Genomic DNA, 17416 nt, shown 5'->3' on the forward strand with positions numbered 1-17416 from the left:
CATCCAACTCTTTTTTTTTTTTTTTTTTTAACGTTTATTTATTTTTGAGACAGAGAGAGACAGAGCATGAACGGGGGAGGGTCAGAGAGAGGGAGACACAGAATCCAAAACAGGCTCCAGGCTCCGAGCTGTCAGCACGGAGCCCAACGCGGGGCTCGAACCCACGGACCGCGAGATGGTGACCTGAGCCGAAGTCGGCCGCTCAACCGACTGAGCCACCCAGGCGCCCCACCATCCAACTCTTGATATCGGGTCAGGTCATGATCTCAGGCTTCATGAGTTCGAGCCCCATGTTGCCTGCTTAGGATTCGCTCTCTCTGCCTCTCCATGCTTGCATGCAAGTGTGCACATGCACTTTCTCTCTATCTCTCAAGAATACATAAAAAACATTAAAAAAAAATTTTAACATATAAATAATATATAATATATAATTATATTATGTTATATATTATATATTATATAATTATATATTACATATTATATAATTATATATTATGTAATTATATATTATATATTATATAATTGTATATTATATATATAGTTGTGTATCTAAAATTAAAATTTAGGGGGCACCTGGGTGGCACAGTCGGTTAAGCGTCCGACTTCAGCCAGGTCATGATCTCGCAGTCCGTGAGTTCGAGCCCCACGTCAGGCTCTGGGCTGATGGCCCAGAGCCTGGAGCCTGTTTCCGATTCTGTGTCTCCCTCTCTCTCTGCCCCTCCCCCGCTCATGCTCTGTCTCTCTCTGTCCCAAAAATAAATAAACGTTGAAAAAAAAAATTTTTTTTAATTAAAATTTAGATACACAACTGTGTATATAAATGTAATTAACAACATACATAATTAATGTATACAACTTGATGAGTTTGGAAATAAGTATACACCTGTAAGACTGTCACCACAATCTATACTATAAACCTATCCATCACCTCCAGAAGTTTCCTGCCACTCACTTATTAGCATATTTTTTGTGTGATAGGATCACTTAGTATGAGATCTATCCTATTAGCAAATAAGCATTTAAGTGTTCAGTATGGTATTGTTAATAGCAGGCATTGTTCTATACAATAGATCTCTACAGTGTAATCTTCCTGCATAACTGAAAATGTACCCTTTGACCAAAGTTTCAATGGTAATTTCATGAGGAAGGGGGATGCAGCATGAAGATAAATGCTACATTTCTCTTTCATCGTCATGAAATTTACCAATCCTAAAATGGCAGTAAATGTATGCCTAGCAGCAGCAATTATTTTATATTCAGTGAGTCAGATACTGTTCACCTTCACCCCCAGTCCCATGTCTTGGGCCCCCATAAAAATATGATCTTCCTATCTGTGAAATTTGAGGGCAGTAAGGACATTGTTGTCGGAATTTGGAAATCCCAGAGATTTTTCCTTTGCTTATGTATACATTAGGGGGGTTTTTCATACAAGTGTCGAGTAAGGAGGTTAGGAATAGACGCTAAACTGATCATCTTTGTGATAACCATCTCATGCCAGCCACGGGATGGTTACGACGGAGTCACAACATCATGGGCACTTGTCAATTTGTAGCCTTGTTTGGAATGCACTCTAAATACATGGGGGAAAAGAGGGATGGGGAAGAAGAATTTCTAGAAATCTCAGAATCCCATTTGTACACATTTAAGATTATATATATATATATATATATATATATATATATATTTTTTTTTTTTTTTTTTTTTTTTTTTTTTAAGGGAAATACTGAAAGAGGGACAACTTTTCGGAAGTATAAGGCATTGTCTGGCTTCTGTGTTTTGGAGCTCCGCAGGAGCATTATTTTCATTATGGCTTGTGTGTTTCTCTAGATACCGGAGTGTCTGAACAATTATCTCTGAAGCTGCCACAGAACGTGGTAGAAGAATCTGCCCGAGCCTCCATCTCGGTATTGGGTGAGCTCCGTCCCTGTGAATCATTCTACTATATGGGCAGTTTTTGCTGTATTTCTTTTCCATAAATACTCCCTCAAAATAACAACTCTAATTTCAACTTCAGTCTTCCCTCTGTCTTTGGGCTTGTTCATTGCTCCCAATCATACTCCTCCTGTCCCTGGACAACTCACCCTTGCCCCAAATCTTCATTTTTCAACCTTCCTAAAATTATTCCTTTCTTCTTAAGGATTCGGATAGATTATAATCTAGAAGACTTATGATGTCCCATCTCTTCCATTCCCTAGGAGACATCTTGGGCTCTGCCATGCAAAATATACAAAATCTCCTCCAAATGCCCTATGGCTGTGGGGAACAGAATATGGTCCTCTTTGCTCCTAACATCTATGTTCTGAATTATCTAAATAAGACACAACAGCTGACTCCAGAGGTCAAGTCCAAGGCCATTGGCTACCTCAATACCGGTGAGTGATTAAACAAGTAAGTGGAAACTTCACCGAGTCATTTTAACAATACACTGGATTTCCCAATAGGCTTGAATTACTTATCGGTTCTATGGTATGTTGGCTTCTCATAGTATCATAGTTACTTTGGTACGCATGCTGTGACCGCTAATTTTACGGTAACTATCCAGGGTCCAACTTCCCATTAATGTTTAGAACTCAGACCCTTCTAACATAGGACAGCAAAATTTAAGAAATATCACCAAAGGGACGCCAGATGGTCAGACTCTCGCAGTTCGTGGATTCAAGCCCCACATCAGGCTCTCCGCTGTCAGTGCAGAGCCCGCCTGGGATCCTCTGTCCCTCTCTCTCTCTCTCTCTCTGCCCCTCTCCCACTTGTGTGCTCTCTCTCTCAAAAATAAATAAATGCTCTTTTAAAATTTTTTTAAAAGAAAGAACCATCAGCAGAGACCGAGGCATTTTGATAATTTTTCTGGCCAAAACACATGCCGTCTGTCGTACTGTTTCATTAACCTTCTATTCCAGGTTACCAGAGACAGCTGACCTATAAGCACCATGATGGCTCCTATAGCACCTTTGGGGAGAAATATGGCAAGAATGAGGGCAATACCTGGTAAGGAATAGACAGTTTTTTGAGCTCCTATTTCCATACCAGCTCTCTTACATGTATTATCACAAGTATATTCACAGTAACCTTATCACATATGTATTATTAAACCTGTAGTTGGTTATGCTCAGTACCTATACCAAGACCAGCGAGGTAACCACCAGAAAGGTTGACATTCAAATACATGGATATTAGATCTGTCCCCAAGATTCATCCTGTTAATAACACCAAGCATATCCTTTCTAAAATAGCTATTCTGGGGGCGCCTGGGTGGCGCAGTCGGTTGAGCGTCCGACTTCAGCCAGGTCACGATCTCGCGTTCGTGAGTTCGAGCCCCGCGTCAGGCTCTGGGCTGATGGCTCGGAGCCTGGAGCCTGTTTCCGATTCTGTGTCTCCCTCTCTCTCTGCCCCTCCCCCGTTCATGCTCTGTCTCTCTCTGTCCCAAAAAATAAATACATGTTGGAAAAAAAAATTTAAAAAAAAATAAAATAGCTATTCTGGGGGGGGTGGGCGGCGCTTGTGTGGCTCAGTCGGTTAAGCGCCCGACTCTTGATTTTGGCTCAGGTCATGATCTCATGGTTTGTGAATCTGAGCCCCGAATCAGGCTCTGCACTGACAGCTCAGAGCCAGCTTGGGATTCTGTCTCCGTGCCTCTCTCTCTGTCCCTCCCTGACTCGTGCGTGCTCTCTCTCTCTCTCTCTTTCTCAAAATAAATAAATAAACTTCTAAAAAATAAAGTAAAATTTTTAAATAATAATAATAAAATAAAATAGATGTCTTTGGGGGGCACCTGGCTGGCTGAATCAGTAGAGCATGCAATAGTTGACTTCACGTTGTTAAGTTCAGCCCCATGTTGGGTGTAGAGATTACTTAAAATTAAAATCGGTTAAAAATAGTAATGAAATTGGGGTGCCTGGGTGGCTGTCAGTTAAGCATCCGACTTCTGGTCAGTCATGATCTCACAGTCCATGAGCTCAAGCCCCACGTCAGGCTCTGTGCTGACAGCTGGGAGCCTGGAGCCTGCTTCGGATTCTGTGTCTCCGTGTCTCTCTCTCTCTCTGCCCCTCCCCCGCTCATGCTCTGTCTCTCTCTCCTTCAAAAAATTCAATAAACATTTAAAATTTAAAAAAAAATAACAATAATAATATGATAGCTATTTTTAAATGGCTATTTTTTTCTAAAATCGCTCCCATAACCATGAGTTTTTAAATAATATGGCCAGTGAACGTATCACATAACTTTTAGATAAACCACGTTAACTTCCACTTGTGGTGGGTTTTTAGATCATACTCATCTTGACTGAGAATAAATTCACTCATAGGAAGAAAGAAATGAGGGGGACCCAGTGACATGAAACATTGTTTTAAAATCCCTAAGGCAAAGCAAAGCAGTTAGAAGTTACCACAATTTTCCGTAGAAGATTCTGCCATCTACAGAAGGAAGTCTCTAAAGAGAAGAAAGATGGAAAACCTTACTCAAATAAGTAAAGATAAGTAACATTAGAAGAACATTAGAACGTTACTCGCTGTTGCAAAGAGAAAATGAGTCAGCAACGAAATTACCAGATTTAGCAGATTAATCAAGCAGTCTAAAGGAGATGGGAGTTCTAAATACACGTGAATACCGGTCAGGTGACTCACATCAATGTAAATGGTGTCCGATGAAGCCTGTCACCGTGACACAGTTATAAAACTATTGTCACAACATAAACATCACCATCGCCTCCCTCCTGCTCAGGCTTACCGCCTTTGTACTGAAGACTTTTGCCCAGGCTCGAGCCTACATCTTCATTGATGAAGCACACATCACCCAAGCCCTCACCTGGCTCTCCCAAAAGCAGAAGGACAATGGCTGTTTCAGGAGCTCTGGGTCTCTGCTCAACAATGCCATTAAGGTGAGGTGTTAGTGGAGTTAGCTTTTATCTGTCCATTCTGATGTCTACAAGGATAATATAGGAATTCCTTAGGAAAGACAAATAATAGATAGATAGATAGATAGATAGATAGATAGATAGATTGATAGATAGATCCCGGATGGTGCCAAGAAAGAGGGGATGGAACGTAGGTTGCTTGTGCTAATTTGCCCCCTGGGGATGCAGACGAGTAAGGATACATTCCATGACACCCAGGAGCTGATTAAGAGCATTCTCGGAAGTTCAATTAATCAGATCTCTCTCTCTACCCCCCCCACACTTACAGGGTGGAGTGGAAGACGAAGTGACCCTTTCTGCCTACATCACCATTGCTCTTCTGGAGATTCCTCTCCCCGCCACTGTAGGTACCACCTCATTCCCCTGCTGAGGCATAGTTTGGACACAATGAAACTGCTGCCCTGCTGTCAGAAATACCACCTTACTAAAAGCCAGGTGTCAGCTTTCCTTCTATGCCATGCCAATGCTTCTCGGATCAATAGGAAATGTGGTCCATCCGTTAAGAAAGATATACACTATCCCAGGGATGCCCCCTAAGCTATTTCTCCCCTAAGACCTCCCACTGGCGCCATACGTACATACAAAATGAGTTCTAAAAATATGGTCTGTGCTCCTGCCTTACGAATGTAATAATAACATAAAAAATACTATTCTCTCTCTCCATAAAAATGACAACAGATGGGGGCGCCTGGGTGGCTCAGTAGGTTAAGCGCCTCACTCTTTTTTTTTTTTTCAACGTTTTTATTTATTTTTGGGACAGAGAGAGACAGAGCATGAACGGGGGAGGGGCAGAGAGAGAGGGAGACACAGAATCGGAAACAGGCTCCAGGCTCCGAGCCATCAGCCCAGAGCCTGACGCGGGGCTCGAACTCACGGACCACGAGATCGTGACCTGGCTGAAGTCGGACGCTTAACCGACTGCGCCACCCAGGCGCCCCAAGCGCCTCACTCTTGATTTCAGCTCAGGTCATGATCTCGCGGTTCACGACATCAAGCCCCAAGTCGGGCTCTGCACCGACAGCATGGAGCCTGCTTGGGATTCTCTGTGTCTCCCTCTCTCTCTGCCCCTCTCTCACCCTCCCGAGTGCTCTCAAAATAAATAAACGTTAAAAAAAAAGAAAGAAAGAAAGAAGGAAAAGAACGAGAACAGACGGACACATGCATTTGGAAAATGATCCGCGTTTACCTGGGAAAGCCAGTGTCCCTGTTCACATAGCTCGGTTCCCTCCTTGTTTTCCCCCCTCAGCACACTGTTGTGCGCAATGCCCTGTTCTGCTTGGAGTCAGCCTGGAATTCAGCAAAGGAAGGACCCCATGAAAAGCACGTCTACACCAAGGCACTGTTGGCCTATGCTTTTGCCCTGGTAGGTAACCAGGACAGGAGCAAGGAGATACTCCACTTACTTAATGAGGAAGCTGTGAAGGAAGGTGAGCAAACATCTTGCCTTCTCTGTATCAAGAACCGTACCTCAAACCCCCCCCCCCCACCTACCTCCTGTGATCACTTTCCCCTCTCTTCTTTTGTCTCTATCACCATAAAATCTGGAACTTCTTAAGCAAGTCACACACCAAAAGATAAGAGGCAGGTGCACTGTAGTCGTGAGAAGCTCAGCCTCTGGAGACTGGCTCCAGAACAGTTTAACAGTGTGACCTTGGGCAAGTCGCTTAACTCGTCTATGTTTCAGTTCCTTCATCAGTAAGATGGGGGTAATAATAGTATTTACTCTGCCCCCTCCCCTGCTCAGGTCGAAAAAATAGAAAATAAAATGCAAATGGTAATATTTTATCCAATAAAATATATTCTACCTTTCTGCCTTAACGGTGCCGTTACGTGTTTATTCTTAAAATGTATCGGGAAGGTTTCAGATATACAAAAAGGCATAAAGGATAATCAGCAAACCACTTTATACTTCCCTCCCAGCTTAAGAAATACAAAATTACCAATGCAGGAAAAATTCTGTGTGCCCCTCTCACCCCCAAAGGTGACCATTACCCTGAATTTGTCATTACCATTTCTATGGATAGCTTTATTTTTACTCCACCTATATTCCTAAACAATATTCAGAATTTTGATGTGTTCTTCATCCTTAAACCAACAGTATCACACTTTTGAGTATTTCTGCATCTTGTTTTCTTGTCTGTTTGTCTGCCTTTTGTTTTTTAAGTTCCACATTGTGCTAACAGGAGTCCCCTACTGAGGGCCTATAGCTCTAATTCATTATTTTCGCTGCCGCATAATATAGTGCAAAATATAGGTAACTCATAACTTATATTAAAGAGTCTCTCGTCATAGGTGTTGTTTCTTATTTGTTGCTATTGCAAACCGTGCTGCAGTGAATACTCACCTATGTGTCTGTCTCCTTGTGCGTGGGTGTGAGTTCCTGTAGGTTCTACTTCCAGAAGTGAATCGCTGATTCGTAGGCGAAACACATCTTCCCCTTTGCTGGATGTTCCCAAATTGCGATTTACTCCGCAGCGTAATTTACTTCCCACAGCAGTTTAAATCGGTTCCCGTTAGGTCACACCCTGGTCAGCCTTTGGTTACCTTAAGGATTACTGTTATTTTGTACTGTTATTAGGGTACTGTTCGCACCCTAATGAGTGCGAACTCCATTATCTCATGTCATCTGCGATCCTCACAAGAAATCTCAATAGGAAAATTTATAGAAAATTTCACAAAGCCCAGATAAGGCCTGGATAACATCAGAAACAAGCAACCCCCACAGTCAGGGAGCGAACTTGCTCTGCAATTTCTCCCCAACGACCCAACCATAGCCACCGTTTGACAACTTCGTTGGCTGTGGGCTTACGACTCAGCAACATTTTCCGCCTTAGGCTGGCTGAAACAAACCACGTTCAGGTTTACGCAGAAGGAAAAGCATCTAGATAAGGTCCAAGGGAATATAATTGGAAGGCACCCTTCACTTAAGCTCTGGCTTAAATTAGATATGAATATGTGGTTACTCACAAATCTCTTTTTCTCATCTCCAGACAATTCCATCCACTGGGAGCGACCTCAGAAACCCAAGGCACCAGTGGGGCATCTTTATCAGCCCCAGGCTCCCTCAGCTGAGGTGGAGATGACGTCCTACGTGCTCCTCGCTCACCTCACGGCCCAGCCCAGCCCGACCTCCGAGGACCTGACTTTGGACACGGGCATTGTGAGCTGGATCCTAAAGCAACAGAATGCCCACGGGGGCTTCTCGTCCACCCAGGTCTGTGTCTGCCAGAAACTTTTGCTTCACCTTCAGGGAACAAAAGTTCTGAACAAGATATAAACACATGCAAGAGGGAAAAATGAGGATGCGGATAACTCGAAATGAGGAAAATACGATGAGTATTCAGGGAGAGCGAGAAATAAAGAAAACTCAAAGTCAAAGTGTTATCATCACAGTCCCCTCCTGCCAATAAAAACTCTACCTCCCTAAAGAAGTGAGACCCTATGTGCAATGGCCACAGCAGAATGGCTTTTAAAAACCTACCTTCAGGAATCTTCTGGAAGTTCTAAGAGTCCCTTTCAAACAACAGTTGGAAACAGTTTCAAACAGTTTGAACAGTTTCAAACAGTTCTCAGGAGCGCCACTCAAAACCCAAAAAAGCTCTCCTTGCAAATCTCTGCATTCAAAGGTCCCCTTTAACCGGCTTATTTTGAAGCTGACACATTTTATGCTTCCACTATTCACCCTTTGCTATACAAATATTTGTTCACCAGCAGCATGAAGAACTTGCTTTATTATTGCCAACATTGTAAGACTATCTAAAAAAAAATCCGTCAATAGGTACACAGCAGGAAGTGTTATTTTCAGAGAATTTAGGCTTATTTTTCCATATGAATGGGGAAAACACGGAATACTTTTATGACAACAGTTACTCTTTCTTAAATCTATTGTTTAAAGAATGTCATTCAGGTTCAATGCTGAGAAGATTTGAGAATTGAGAAGATGGCATGCAAGGGTGGGAGGAATCCAGACTTGTGGTAAAAAAAAAAAAAAAGGAGAGCCAAAAAATGCCAATAAATCAAGAAGATAATTATAATTAAGCATGCCCCTGATCATGGCTGCAAAGGACCTTGGGTTTTCTCAGGGCACCGAACTCAGCAACAGAGCAGAGTTTAATGTGGGGTGAGAGGCAGACTGATCTTTGGTTGAGTGATGGCAGACATAACCACAATTATCAAGTAAGACATCTTAGACAAATAGCTAATGCCAATGAATGATTCCCATTCACATATACTTTCCACAGCCCATATCCCACAAACATTCATCCATAGGAAAAGATCAATTTTCTGAGAAATAAAAGAAGCCTCTAACGCATACAGTCCGAGGCAGATATGTGGATGTTATGCTTCTGTTATCTATCTAAGGATTCTAATCAATCTGGAAATTAGAACTCCGTTATTTAAGTAGCGAAGGAAGCAGGAAGGAGGACGTCAAGGCCCATCTCGTCGACATGCCTTTGGGCCCTCAAAAGGTTACTGAGCCTACACAGGTTCTCTCACTCGTCTTTTCTAGGACACAGTGGTGGCTCTCCATGCCTTGTCCAAGTATGGGGAAGCCACTTTCACCGGAACTGGGAAGCCTGCACAGGTGACCATCCAATACTCAGGGACGGTTTTCGAAACATTCCAAGTGGACAGCAACAACCGCCTGTTACTGCAGCGGACTTCATTGCCAAAGGTGCCTGGAGAATACACCATGACAGTGACAGGAGAAGGATGTGTCTACCTCCAGGTGAGACTCTTGGGGCACATGGGGTCAGAGGGCCCACCGGAACAGTCCTCGCTAAAAAATCCCTAACTCAGCGGGGCGCCTGGGTGGCTCAGTGGGGTTGAGCTTCCGACTTCGGCTCAGGTCATGATCTCACGGTCTACGAGTTCGAGCCTCGAGTCGGGCTCTGTGCTGACGGCTCAGAGCCCGGAGCCTGTTTCAGATTCTGTGTCTCCCTCTCTCTCTCTGCCCCTCCCCCACTCATGCTCTGTCTCTTTCTCTCTCTCTCTCTCTCTCTCTCTCTCTGTCAAAAATAAATAAAACATTAAAAAAAAATTTTTTTTTTTTAAATTCCTAACTCAGCAAATGATAGGGCAACCCAGAGAACGAGTTGAGGAAGCTTGGAGGAGTTCTGGTGACCAGAGGGAACACAGATTTTTGTCTTTGATGTTCCACAGACATCCTTGAAATACAATATTGTGCCAGAAAAGGAAGAGTCCCCGTTTGCTTTGGATGTACAGACTGTGCCCCAAACCTGTGATGGACCCAAAGCCCACACCAGCTTCCAGATCTCACTGAATGTCAGGTAAGACCTGTGACTGGATCGTCTAATTCTGGGTATAAGAACCAGTCTGCTAGGGGCGCCTGGGTGGCTCGGTCGGTTAGGCGGCCGACTTCCGGCTCAGGTCATGATCTCGCCGTCCGTGAGTTTGAGCCCCGCGTCGGGCTCTGTGCTGACCGCTCAGAGCCTGGACCCTGTTTCGGATTCTGTGTCTCCCTCTCTCTGACCCTCCCCCGTTCATCCTCTGTCTCTCTCGGTCTGAAAATAAATAAACGTTAAAAAAAAAAAGAACCAGTCTTCTTACCGGAACTCCCGTTAAGCTGAGTGGCGTGGCAATAAATGTTTGCACTACATTTGTTGTAAAAAGCAACGCGTCCTCATGCCAATACAGAATCGCTTCATGATGGGGTATATGCGTTGTGCCTCCCCTGCCTCCAGGATCTGTGATTGTGAAACCTCATAATTGAAAAGTTAGGTCCCCTCAATAAGCACTAAAACAAGAGAACATTCACCCTTGCCTCTGACCCGAATTCCTGATTTAATTCTAAATGTAAGTGAGTTCATCCTATTGTAATGAAATTCCGTATTGTTCCTGCTCTCTCCGATTGCCAAAATGTCTGAATAGAAGGACGTAGTGCGTCTGTAGTTAGAATTCCTACCGACAATAAGGAAACCTCAGATTACACACAAAATAATCGATTTGCATACATGCACAGCAACATTCAAATAGCTCCAGGGCTTACCAAAAAACGTTTCTGCCCACAGGAATGTTGTACCCTGGCTGGGGACACCGTTCAGGACAAAAGTTAAAAGTATACGTAACAAATAACGCGCAGAGATTAGCGGTCGCAGGCCCAGCTATGCGTCACTCACAGAGCTCCCTTAAACTGCAGAACCTCGAGTCCACACACGTAAAATCCTGATTCATCAGATCTAGGGTAAAGCCCGGTCTCTGTGGCTTTAACAAGCTCCCTATCACTTGGGTGGGATATTTAGGAAGGCTTTCATGTACTATTGAGGGCTGTGATGGCTTACTGCGGACATGGGAGAAAAGGATATTTAATAACACGGAAAACCCTAATTTCCTTTCTCCCCCAAATCTTCAGTTACACCGGGAGCCGTCCCACCACCAACATGGTGATTACTGATGTGAAGATGCTATCTGGCTTCATTCCCCTGAAACCAACAGTGAAAATGGTAGGTCTATCATACGCCCAGGAGGCTCTAGTTCATTTGATGTTTTATGTATCTCCAGGCTAAGAAAATCTTAAAATATTTTAAATCAACTTCTACCAAAGGCTAGTACTTTCTCCAAATCAGAAATACAATTTAGCCTGCTTGTATATGGGTTTTTTGACGTGTGGTGTTTTTTTTATTTTTTTTCTTTTTTCCTCATGGAACTCTGTTTTCATGCATCTCAAAATTCTGTGAACAGGTTTTTGATCACGTCGTTCCCATTCAAAAGTATTTATTTTAAAAAGCTAATAACTTAAAACACCCACACACACAAACGAATGGTCCACAAAACATTCTCCCTTCCTTCTGAAGGTTTTACGAGGCATTATTATCATTAACCAGTCTTACTTTCAAACTCAAATGGCCAACGGAGACAAACAGTGCTGAGACCATCCTTCCACCACTGATTAAGACTAGGGTGGCAGGTATTAGGGATAATATTCATTTAGTCCCCTGAGCCTTCCGGGCAGACATGGTGACCTTGCCAGATGCAGCAGACTTTTCATCCGCTGCTTTGATGACCCCCGGAGGGACTGTGTGTCTCATTTCACAAACAGCTCTCTTCTAGAAGCCACAACGTACTAGAAGAATATCAGCAGATTCCTGGAGCTTAGACTCTTAAGATAAAGCTTATGCACCAGTGGAAAAAATCTATGAAAAATAACCGACGTGCACAAACTAGAAGTATTACAGAAGTTCAGAGGAAAATGAGATTGCTATAAATTAGAGCAGGCAAAAAATTAAAAAAAAAAAAACAGTTGAAAAAGGAAACCTCCTTCATGAAGGAATAGAATGTAACTTGAACATTGAAATATGGAAAATTCTCAAGTTTAGGACATTTATTTCACATTTCTGCAGATATATCAACTTTACACATAGGCATGTGCCATACTAATATTAAATGCTGCCCCCCAAGTATCTTTCATTTTTACTTTAAAAACATTATCATTGGGGCGCCTGGGTGGCTGAGTCGGTTAAGCATCCGACTTCAGCTCAGGTCACGATCTCGCGTTCCGTGAGTTCGAGCCCGCGTCAGGCTCTGGGCTGATGGCTCAGAGCCTGGAGCCTGCTTCCGATTCTGTGTCTCCCTCTCTCTCTGCCCCTCCCCCGTTCATGCTCTGTCTCTCTCTGTCCCCAAAATAAATAAACGTTAAAAAAATTTAAAAAAAAAATAAATAAAAACGTTCTCATCTTTACTTACAAAAATCATTCGAAGCAGCTTTACCCTCAGGCTTAATTTGGTAATCCAAATTCTCCTTTTCTCTGGTTTCCCCAGAGGCTTCATCTGCTTATTAACATTTGTGATGTATTAATTTTCTCCAGCTTGAAAGATCTAACCGCGTGAACCGAACAGAAGTCAGCAACAACCATGTTTTGATTTATCTGGATAAGGTGAGAGCCCTGCCACTCTAGTTGTGAAAACAATATAGATAATACTTCTTCTAAAATTTTTTTTAATGTTTATTTATTTTTGAAGGAGAGAGAGAGACAGAGTGTGAGTGGGGGAGGGGCAGAGAGAGAGGGAGATACAGAATCCGAAGCAGGCTCCGGGCTCCGAGCTGTCAGCACAGAGCCCGACGCGGGGCTCGAACTCCAGACCATGAGATCATGACCTGAGCCAAAGTCGGACACTCAACCGACTGAGCCACCCAGGCGCCCCATATGGTCATTCATTTAAAGCGAATAACTGAGCCGAAGTCAGACGCTTAACTGACTGAGCCACCCAGGCACCCCGATAATCCTCCTTCTAAGGGAGTTATAATAATCCCATTCTAAAGGAAGTGAACGAAGACATTTTGGAGACATCACCTCATGGCAAAACTTTGAGCATTCTAGGGGTGCCTGGGTGGGCTAAGTGTCCAGCTCTTGATTTTGAGTCAGGTCATGATCTCACAGTCCATGAGTTCGAGCGCCGTGTCAAGTTCTGTGCTGAGCAGAGGGATTCACTCTCTCCCTCTCTCTCTGCCCCTCCCCTGCTTGTGCTGTCTCTCTCAAAATAAATAAACATTTTTTTTAAATGAGCGTTCTAATACTAATTCCAGTAAACATTCTCCTCTCCTTTATTCACATTTCATGTGAGACAATGGGAAGAAATGGCTTATTATCATATTGGGATATGAATATTTCTAGGCCTCATAAGCAAGAAATTCTCTATACAATGTGTTTTTTATGTCCATAATCTATTTTGAAAGTATTGAATAATGTAAGGAAGAAACCCAGTGGTAAACCCAGTGATTTCTTCTTTACATAATTATATCAACATCAATTCTTATGTTGATGCTGCTATATCAATTATATATTATATCTCAAATATATCAATTATATAATGGACACCTCAATTACTATATCAACAGCACATCAACAATATAAAAGGAGAAAATACTGTCCATCTCAGCAAGGATGTACCAAAAAACGATAAGATCAGTCCACCCATAAACTAATCTCACTTTATAGTTGTGTAATGTAACATAATTTATGCATTCATATATTAGTGGATGTTATAGTTTATAAGTTTTATGAAATTTTAACAAGGCTGTAATGATCAATTTTTTATATTCCTTTTTGAGTCGACACAGTATTTCTACAAGATAGGGAAGTAAAATTATACCAAATCTCTGGATATGTAAAAATGGACATGGCCATTCAATCAATAAAATCATATATCATTCACCCCTTATAAACAGAGCCCATGGACTAGCATTTATTTTTAAGACTATGTGAATTGATCGGATTATTTAAGGTAAATTTTGGAATTTTTCATTCACTCTGGGAACTTTCTGCAATTTAAGGGTGCTGTTAGTTGATAAAAAAAAAAAAAAAAAAAGGTTCTTTTCCCCCAAGAAAGTAGATGAATAAACTCCTTCGAAGAAGACAGAAGAAAACTTTTAATTCCCTTTTGCTTTCTAGGTGACCAATGAGACACTGAGCTTGTCCTTCATGGTTCTGCAAGATATCCCAGTGAGAGATCTGAAGCCAGCCATAGTGAAAGTCTACGATTACTATGAGACAGGTAAGTGTGAACAACTTCCACATAGAAATTAATTTTTTTTTTAATTTTTAGAGAGAGCCAGAAAACCAGGGAGAGGGGCAGAGGGAGAGAAAGAGGGAGAATCCCAAGCAGACTCCACGCTCAGTGCAGAGCCCGAGGCGGGGCTCGATCCCACGACCGTGAGATCGTGACCTGAGCCAATATCAAGAGTTGGTCACTCAACTGACTGAGCCACCCATGCACCCCTCGAAATTAAATTTTCTGATCACAGAAATTTCGATTTGAGAACTGTATTGGGGCCCCTTATTACACTAACTCTTCTTATTTACTTCATTTTGTCTCCATCAAGTCTGATTCTTCTCTGTCTTCTATACGTACGTCGTAGAAACTCCTAGTTGTATAAATATGTCAATTACTAATACAAACCACCCGTAGGACATTTAGCTCCCTTTTCTTCAGATAAGTCAACGATAAGACACCGTGAGATTTAAAGAAGTATAACATGTGAACTGTCCTTCAGAAGCGTAGGGTAAAGAGAAACACAACGCACTGTATTTGAAGAGTTGGCAACAGAAGACCGCAAGCAACGCATCAAATGGATGATGCGGAAGTTTCTGACCCAAGTCTTCCCATAAGGAAAGATTTTTTAAGGGACCTGTCTCCCCCAGGTGTTTGCTATCCCTCTCACTTCACGTAATGGTTTTTGTTTTCATTCAGATGAGTTTGCAATTGCTGAGTACAGTGCCCCTTGCAGCAAAGGTAAGCAACGCACACGCTTTCCAAATGCAGTCACACCCCCTTTGGCTTGTCCCTCCCATAACATGAAATTCTGGCTAAATGGTTTTCATAGATACCCTCTTGCTCATAGTTCAACTTATTACTGAAAACTTCATTTGTTGGGAAAAGGTCACTGATGGCCAAACTTTAAAGAGTCCATAGGGTTACTTTTTGAATAATTATAAGTAATAAACCTCACTTCCCACTATATTAATCAGGTTTCCTTAGGCACCGTGCTACCCAGATCTAAAGGACAGAATATTCATTGCTCAGGAGACCCATGTCCCTCTTGATTTTCTCTTCTTTCCACTCTCACAGATCATGGAAATGCTTGAAGACCACTTCAATGAAAACTGCTTTGCTGGAATATCTGTTCCACAGACTCAGGTCTCTGTGGAAGAAAAGAATTTTTGTATGTCTGAAGATTTGAGGAATAAACCTTTTTTTCTGGCCAATCTTTATCACTGGTTCCTCATTCATTCAATAAACATTTATAACCTTTCCATATAATTCCCAGTAGGATCTTAAGCTTAAACATTGATAGCAATCAAGGGTTGAGGGACTTCAGAAAATTAAAAATGTTACCGGGATATTGGTCTGAGTAGGTTTCACTTGGGGCTTCAGGAGAAGGATTATGTACTAGGAGAGTGGGAAGGGTGTTTGGTTACAGGAATACCCTAAGAAAAAGCCAGAGTGCATTTTAGGAGAGTAAGACTGTCTCGACTAGAAAAGACTTCCCACATTAAAGGGAAATAATGAAATACAATGTTGGATAAGTTACACTGGGAGGCAGTATAACTAGTTAGAACTTCACCTGAACTGGGATTACATGGCCTCAGAACCAAATCTGCCATTGATTGATACAAGTGATCGGTTTCAATAAAGGATGTCAGATTAAAAAATGCTGAAAGGGTGACACATCAGAAACGAGTCCTTCTAAAATAAAAAATCTATAGAACTCAGCAGCCCAAATAAGAGTGTTATATTGGAGCATTTTTTCCCCCAGAACTTTGAGCCGGGATCAGAGCATAGGTGTAAACTCAAGAAGCAATTCAGAGGCAGAAATCAGCATCCCCACAATATCCAATCTCTACATTTTCTTTGTGGGAAGTATTGAAATCATTTATTGTGTGGCTAGAGGAGCAGAGACTTCAAGAGCTTGTGGAAATCTCTGGAATAATCCTAGGAGTCTTGACAGAAGCTTGGATGGTATCGGCTAAGAGCTTTAAAGGACTTTGAAGTTCAAGCATTCTGAGCTCTAACTCTGGACTGGGCCAAAGTAAAAGATAAAAGCTATCACTGAACTCCATACATTCCAGCCTCCCCCTCTCGACCCTACATGAATTCCAAACCACTTGCAAAGCTGCAATATCACTGCGGAGGCCCCTCACTGAAAACCTCACAGGGCCGAGGGAGCACAAAATGTATTCAGCACAAATTCGATACCCAGGACCAAGCTAAAATCCTTCCAAAAACACAGGGAAGAAATGATTATCCTAACGGTGAAGTGGTCAGGGTTTCCCTCTTTGGAGACTCACCTCCCTTCCATATTTTATATAATTTTCAGCGTGGAGTGGTGGGAAAAGCATGTGTTTCCAAAGATGTGGAAAGCGGGATGGTCTCAACATCCAACTCTGGCATTTAGCACCTATGTAATCTTACCCAGCACTTACTGCCTCTCACAACTCAGTTTTCTGGTCTGTATAAAAGGAGAATATTATCAGCCTCCACAAGCGTGCGTGACGATGAAAAGCCAAAGGTCCTCCACATAACGGACCTCACTGGGCACAGCGGTGCCGACCGGAACCAGCAGTCACTTCCGGTTCATCTGCGAAACGGGCCTAGAAACAGCGACTACCTCACGAGACAGCTGCGAGCAGTGTGCTTAATCTCGTTCTCGACACACAAAAACGTCCAAAACCTAAATGGTAGCTCTTTATTGAAACGATCTTTTAAAGCCTGTCAATAATCCCATGACTTCTTCAAGGGAAATCTATGCAAAACTGGAGACGCTCAAGGTCGTTTCTGAGTAAGGGTAACAATACACCCGGAGAGCAGTTAACCACAAGAAAGCAAAGCCGAGAGGTGCCTGGGTAGCAGCTCAGTCAGTTATGCGACCAACTCTTGATTTCGGATCAGGTCATGATCTCATGGCCGTGAGATGGAGCCCCATGTTAAGCTCCGCACTGAGTGTGGAGTCTGCTTAAGATTCTCTCTCTCCCTCTCCCTCTGCCCTGC

General features: G+C 42.6%; 1 protein-coding gene across 1 annotated transcript in view; it reads left to right on the forward strand.

Moving 5' to 3' along the window:
* LOC121022091 (alpha-2-macroglobulin-like) overlaps window positions 1-15639 on the forward strand; it is a 47538-nt gene extending 31899 nt beyond the window's left edge. Inside the window, exons 23-36 of the mRNA XM_040462980.1 lie at window positions 1828-1911; window positions 2196-2372; window positions 2898-2985; window positions 4717-4873; window positions 5178-5252; window positions 6156-6336; window positions 7900-8123; window positions 9420-9638; window positions 10073-10200; window positions 11283-11373; window positions 12736-12804; window positions 14320-14422; window positions 15119-15160; window positions 15497-15639. Of these exons, the coding sequence (XP_040318914.1) occupies window positions 1828-1911; window positions 2196-2372; window positions 2898-2985; window positions 4717-4873; window positions 5178-5252; window positions 6156-6336; window positions 7900-8123; window positions 9420-9638; window positions 10073-10200; window positions 11283-11373; window positions 12736-12804; window positions 14320-14422; window positions 15119-15160; window positions 15497-15513 (1655 nt within the window). The 3' untranslated portion in view covers window positions 15514-15639. The remainder of the gene's footprint in view (window positions 1-1827; window positions 1912-2195; window positions 2373-2897; window positions 2986-4716; window positions 4874-5177; window positions 5253-6155; window positions 6337-7899; window positions 8124-9419; window positions 9639-10072; window positions 10201-11282; window positions 11374-12735; window positions 12805-14319; window positions 14423-15118; window positions 15161-15496) is intronic.
* Window positions 15640-17416: the final 1777 nt, after the last annotated feature.

The sequence above is a fragment of the Herpailurus yagouaroundi genome, unplaced genomic scaffold, assembly GCF_014898765.1.
Source record: "Herpailurus yagouaroundi ecotype Mexico unplaced genomic scaffold, PumYag 355, whole genome shotgun sequence".
In the NCBI taxonomy this organism is placed as follows: domain Eukaryota; kingdom Metazoa; phylum Chordata; class Mammalia; order Carnivora; family Felidae; genus Herpailurus; species Herpailurus yagouaroundi.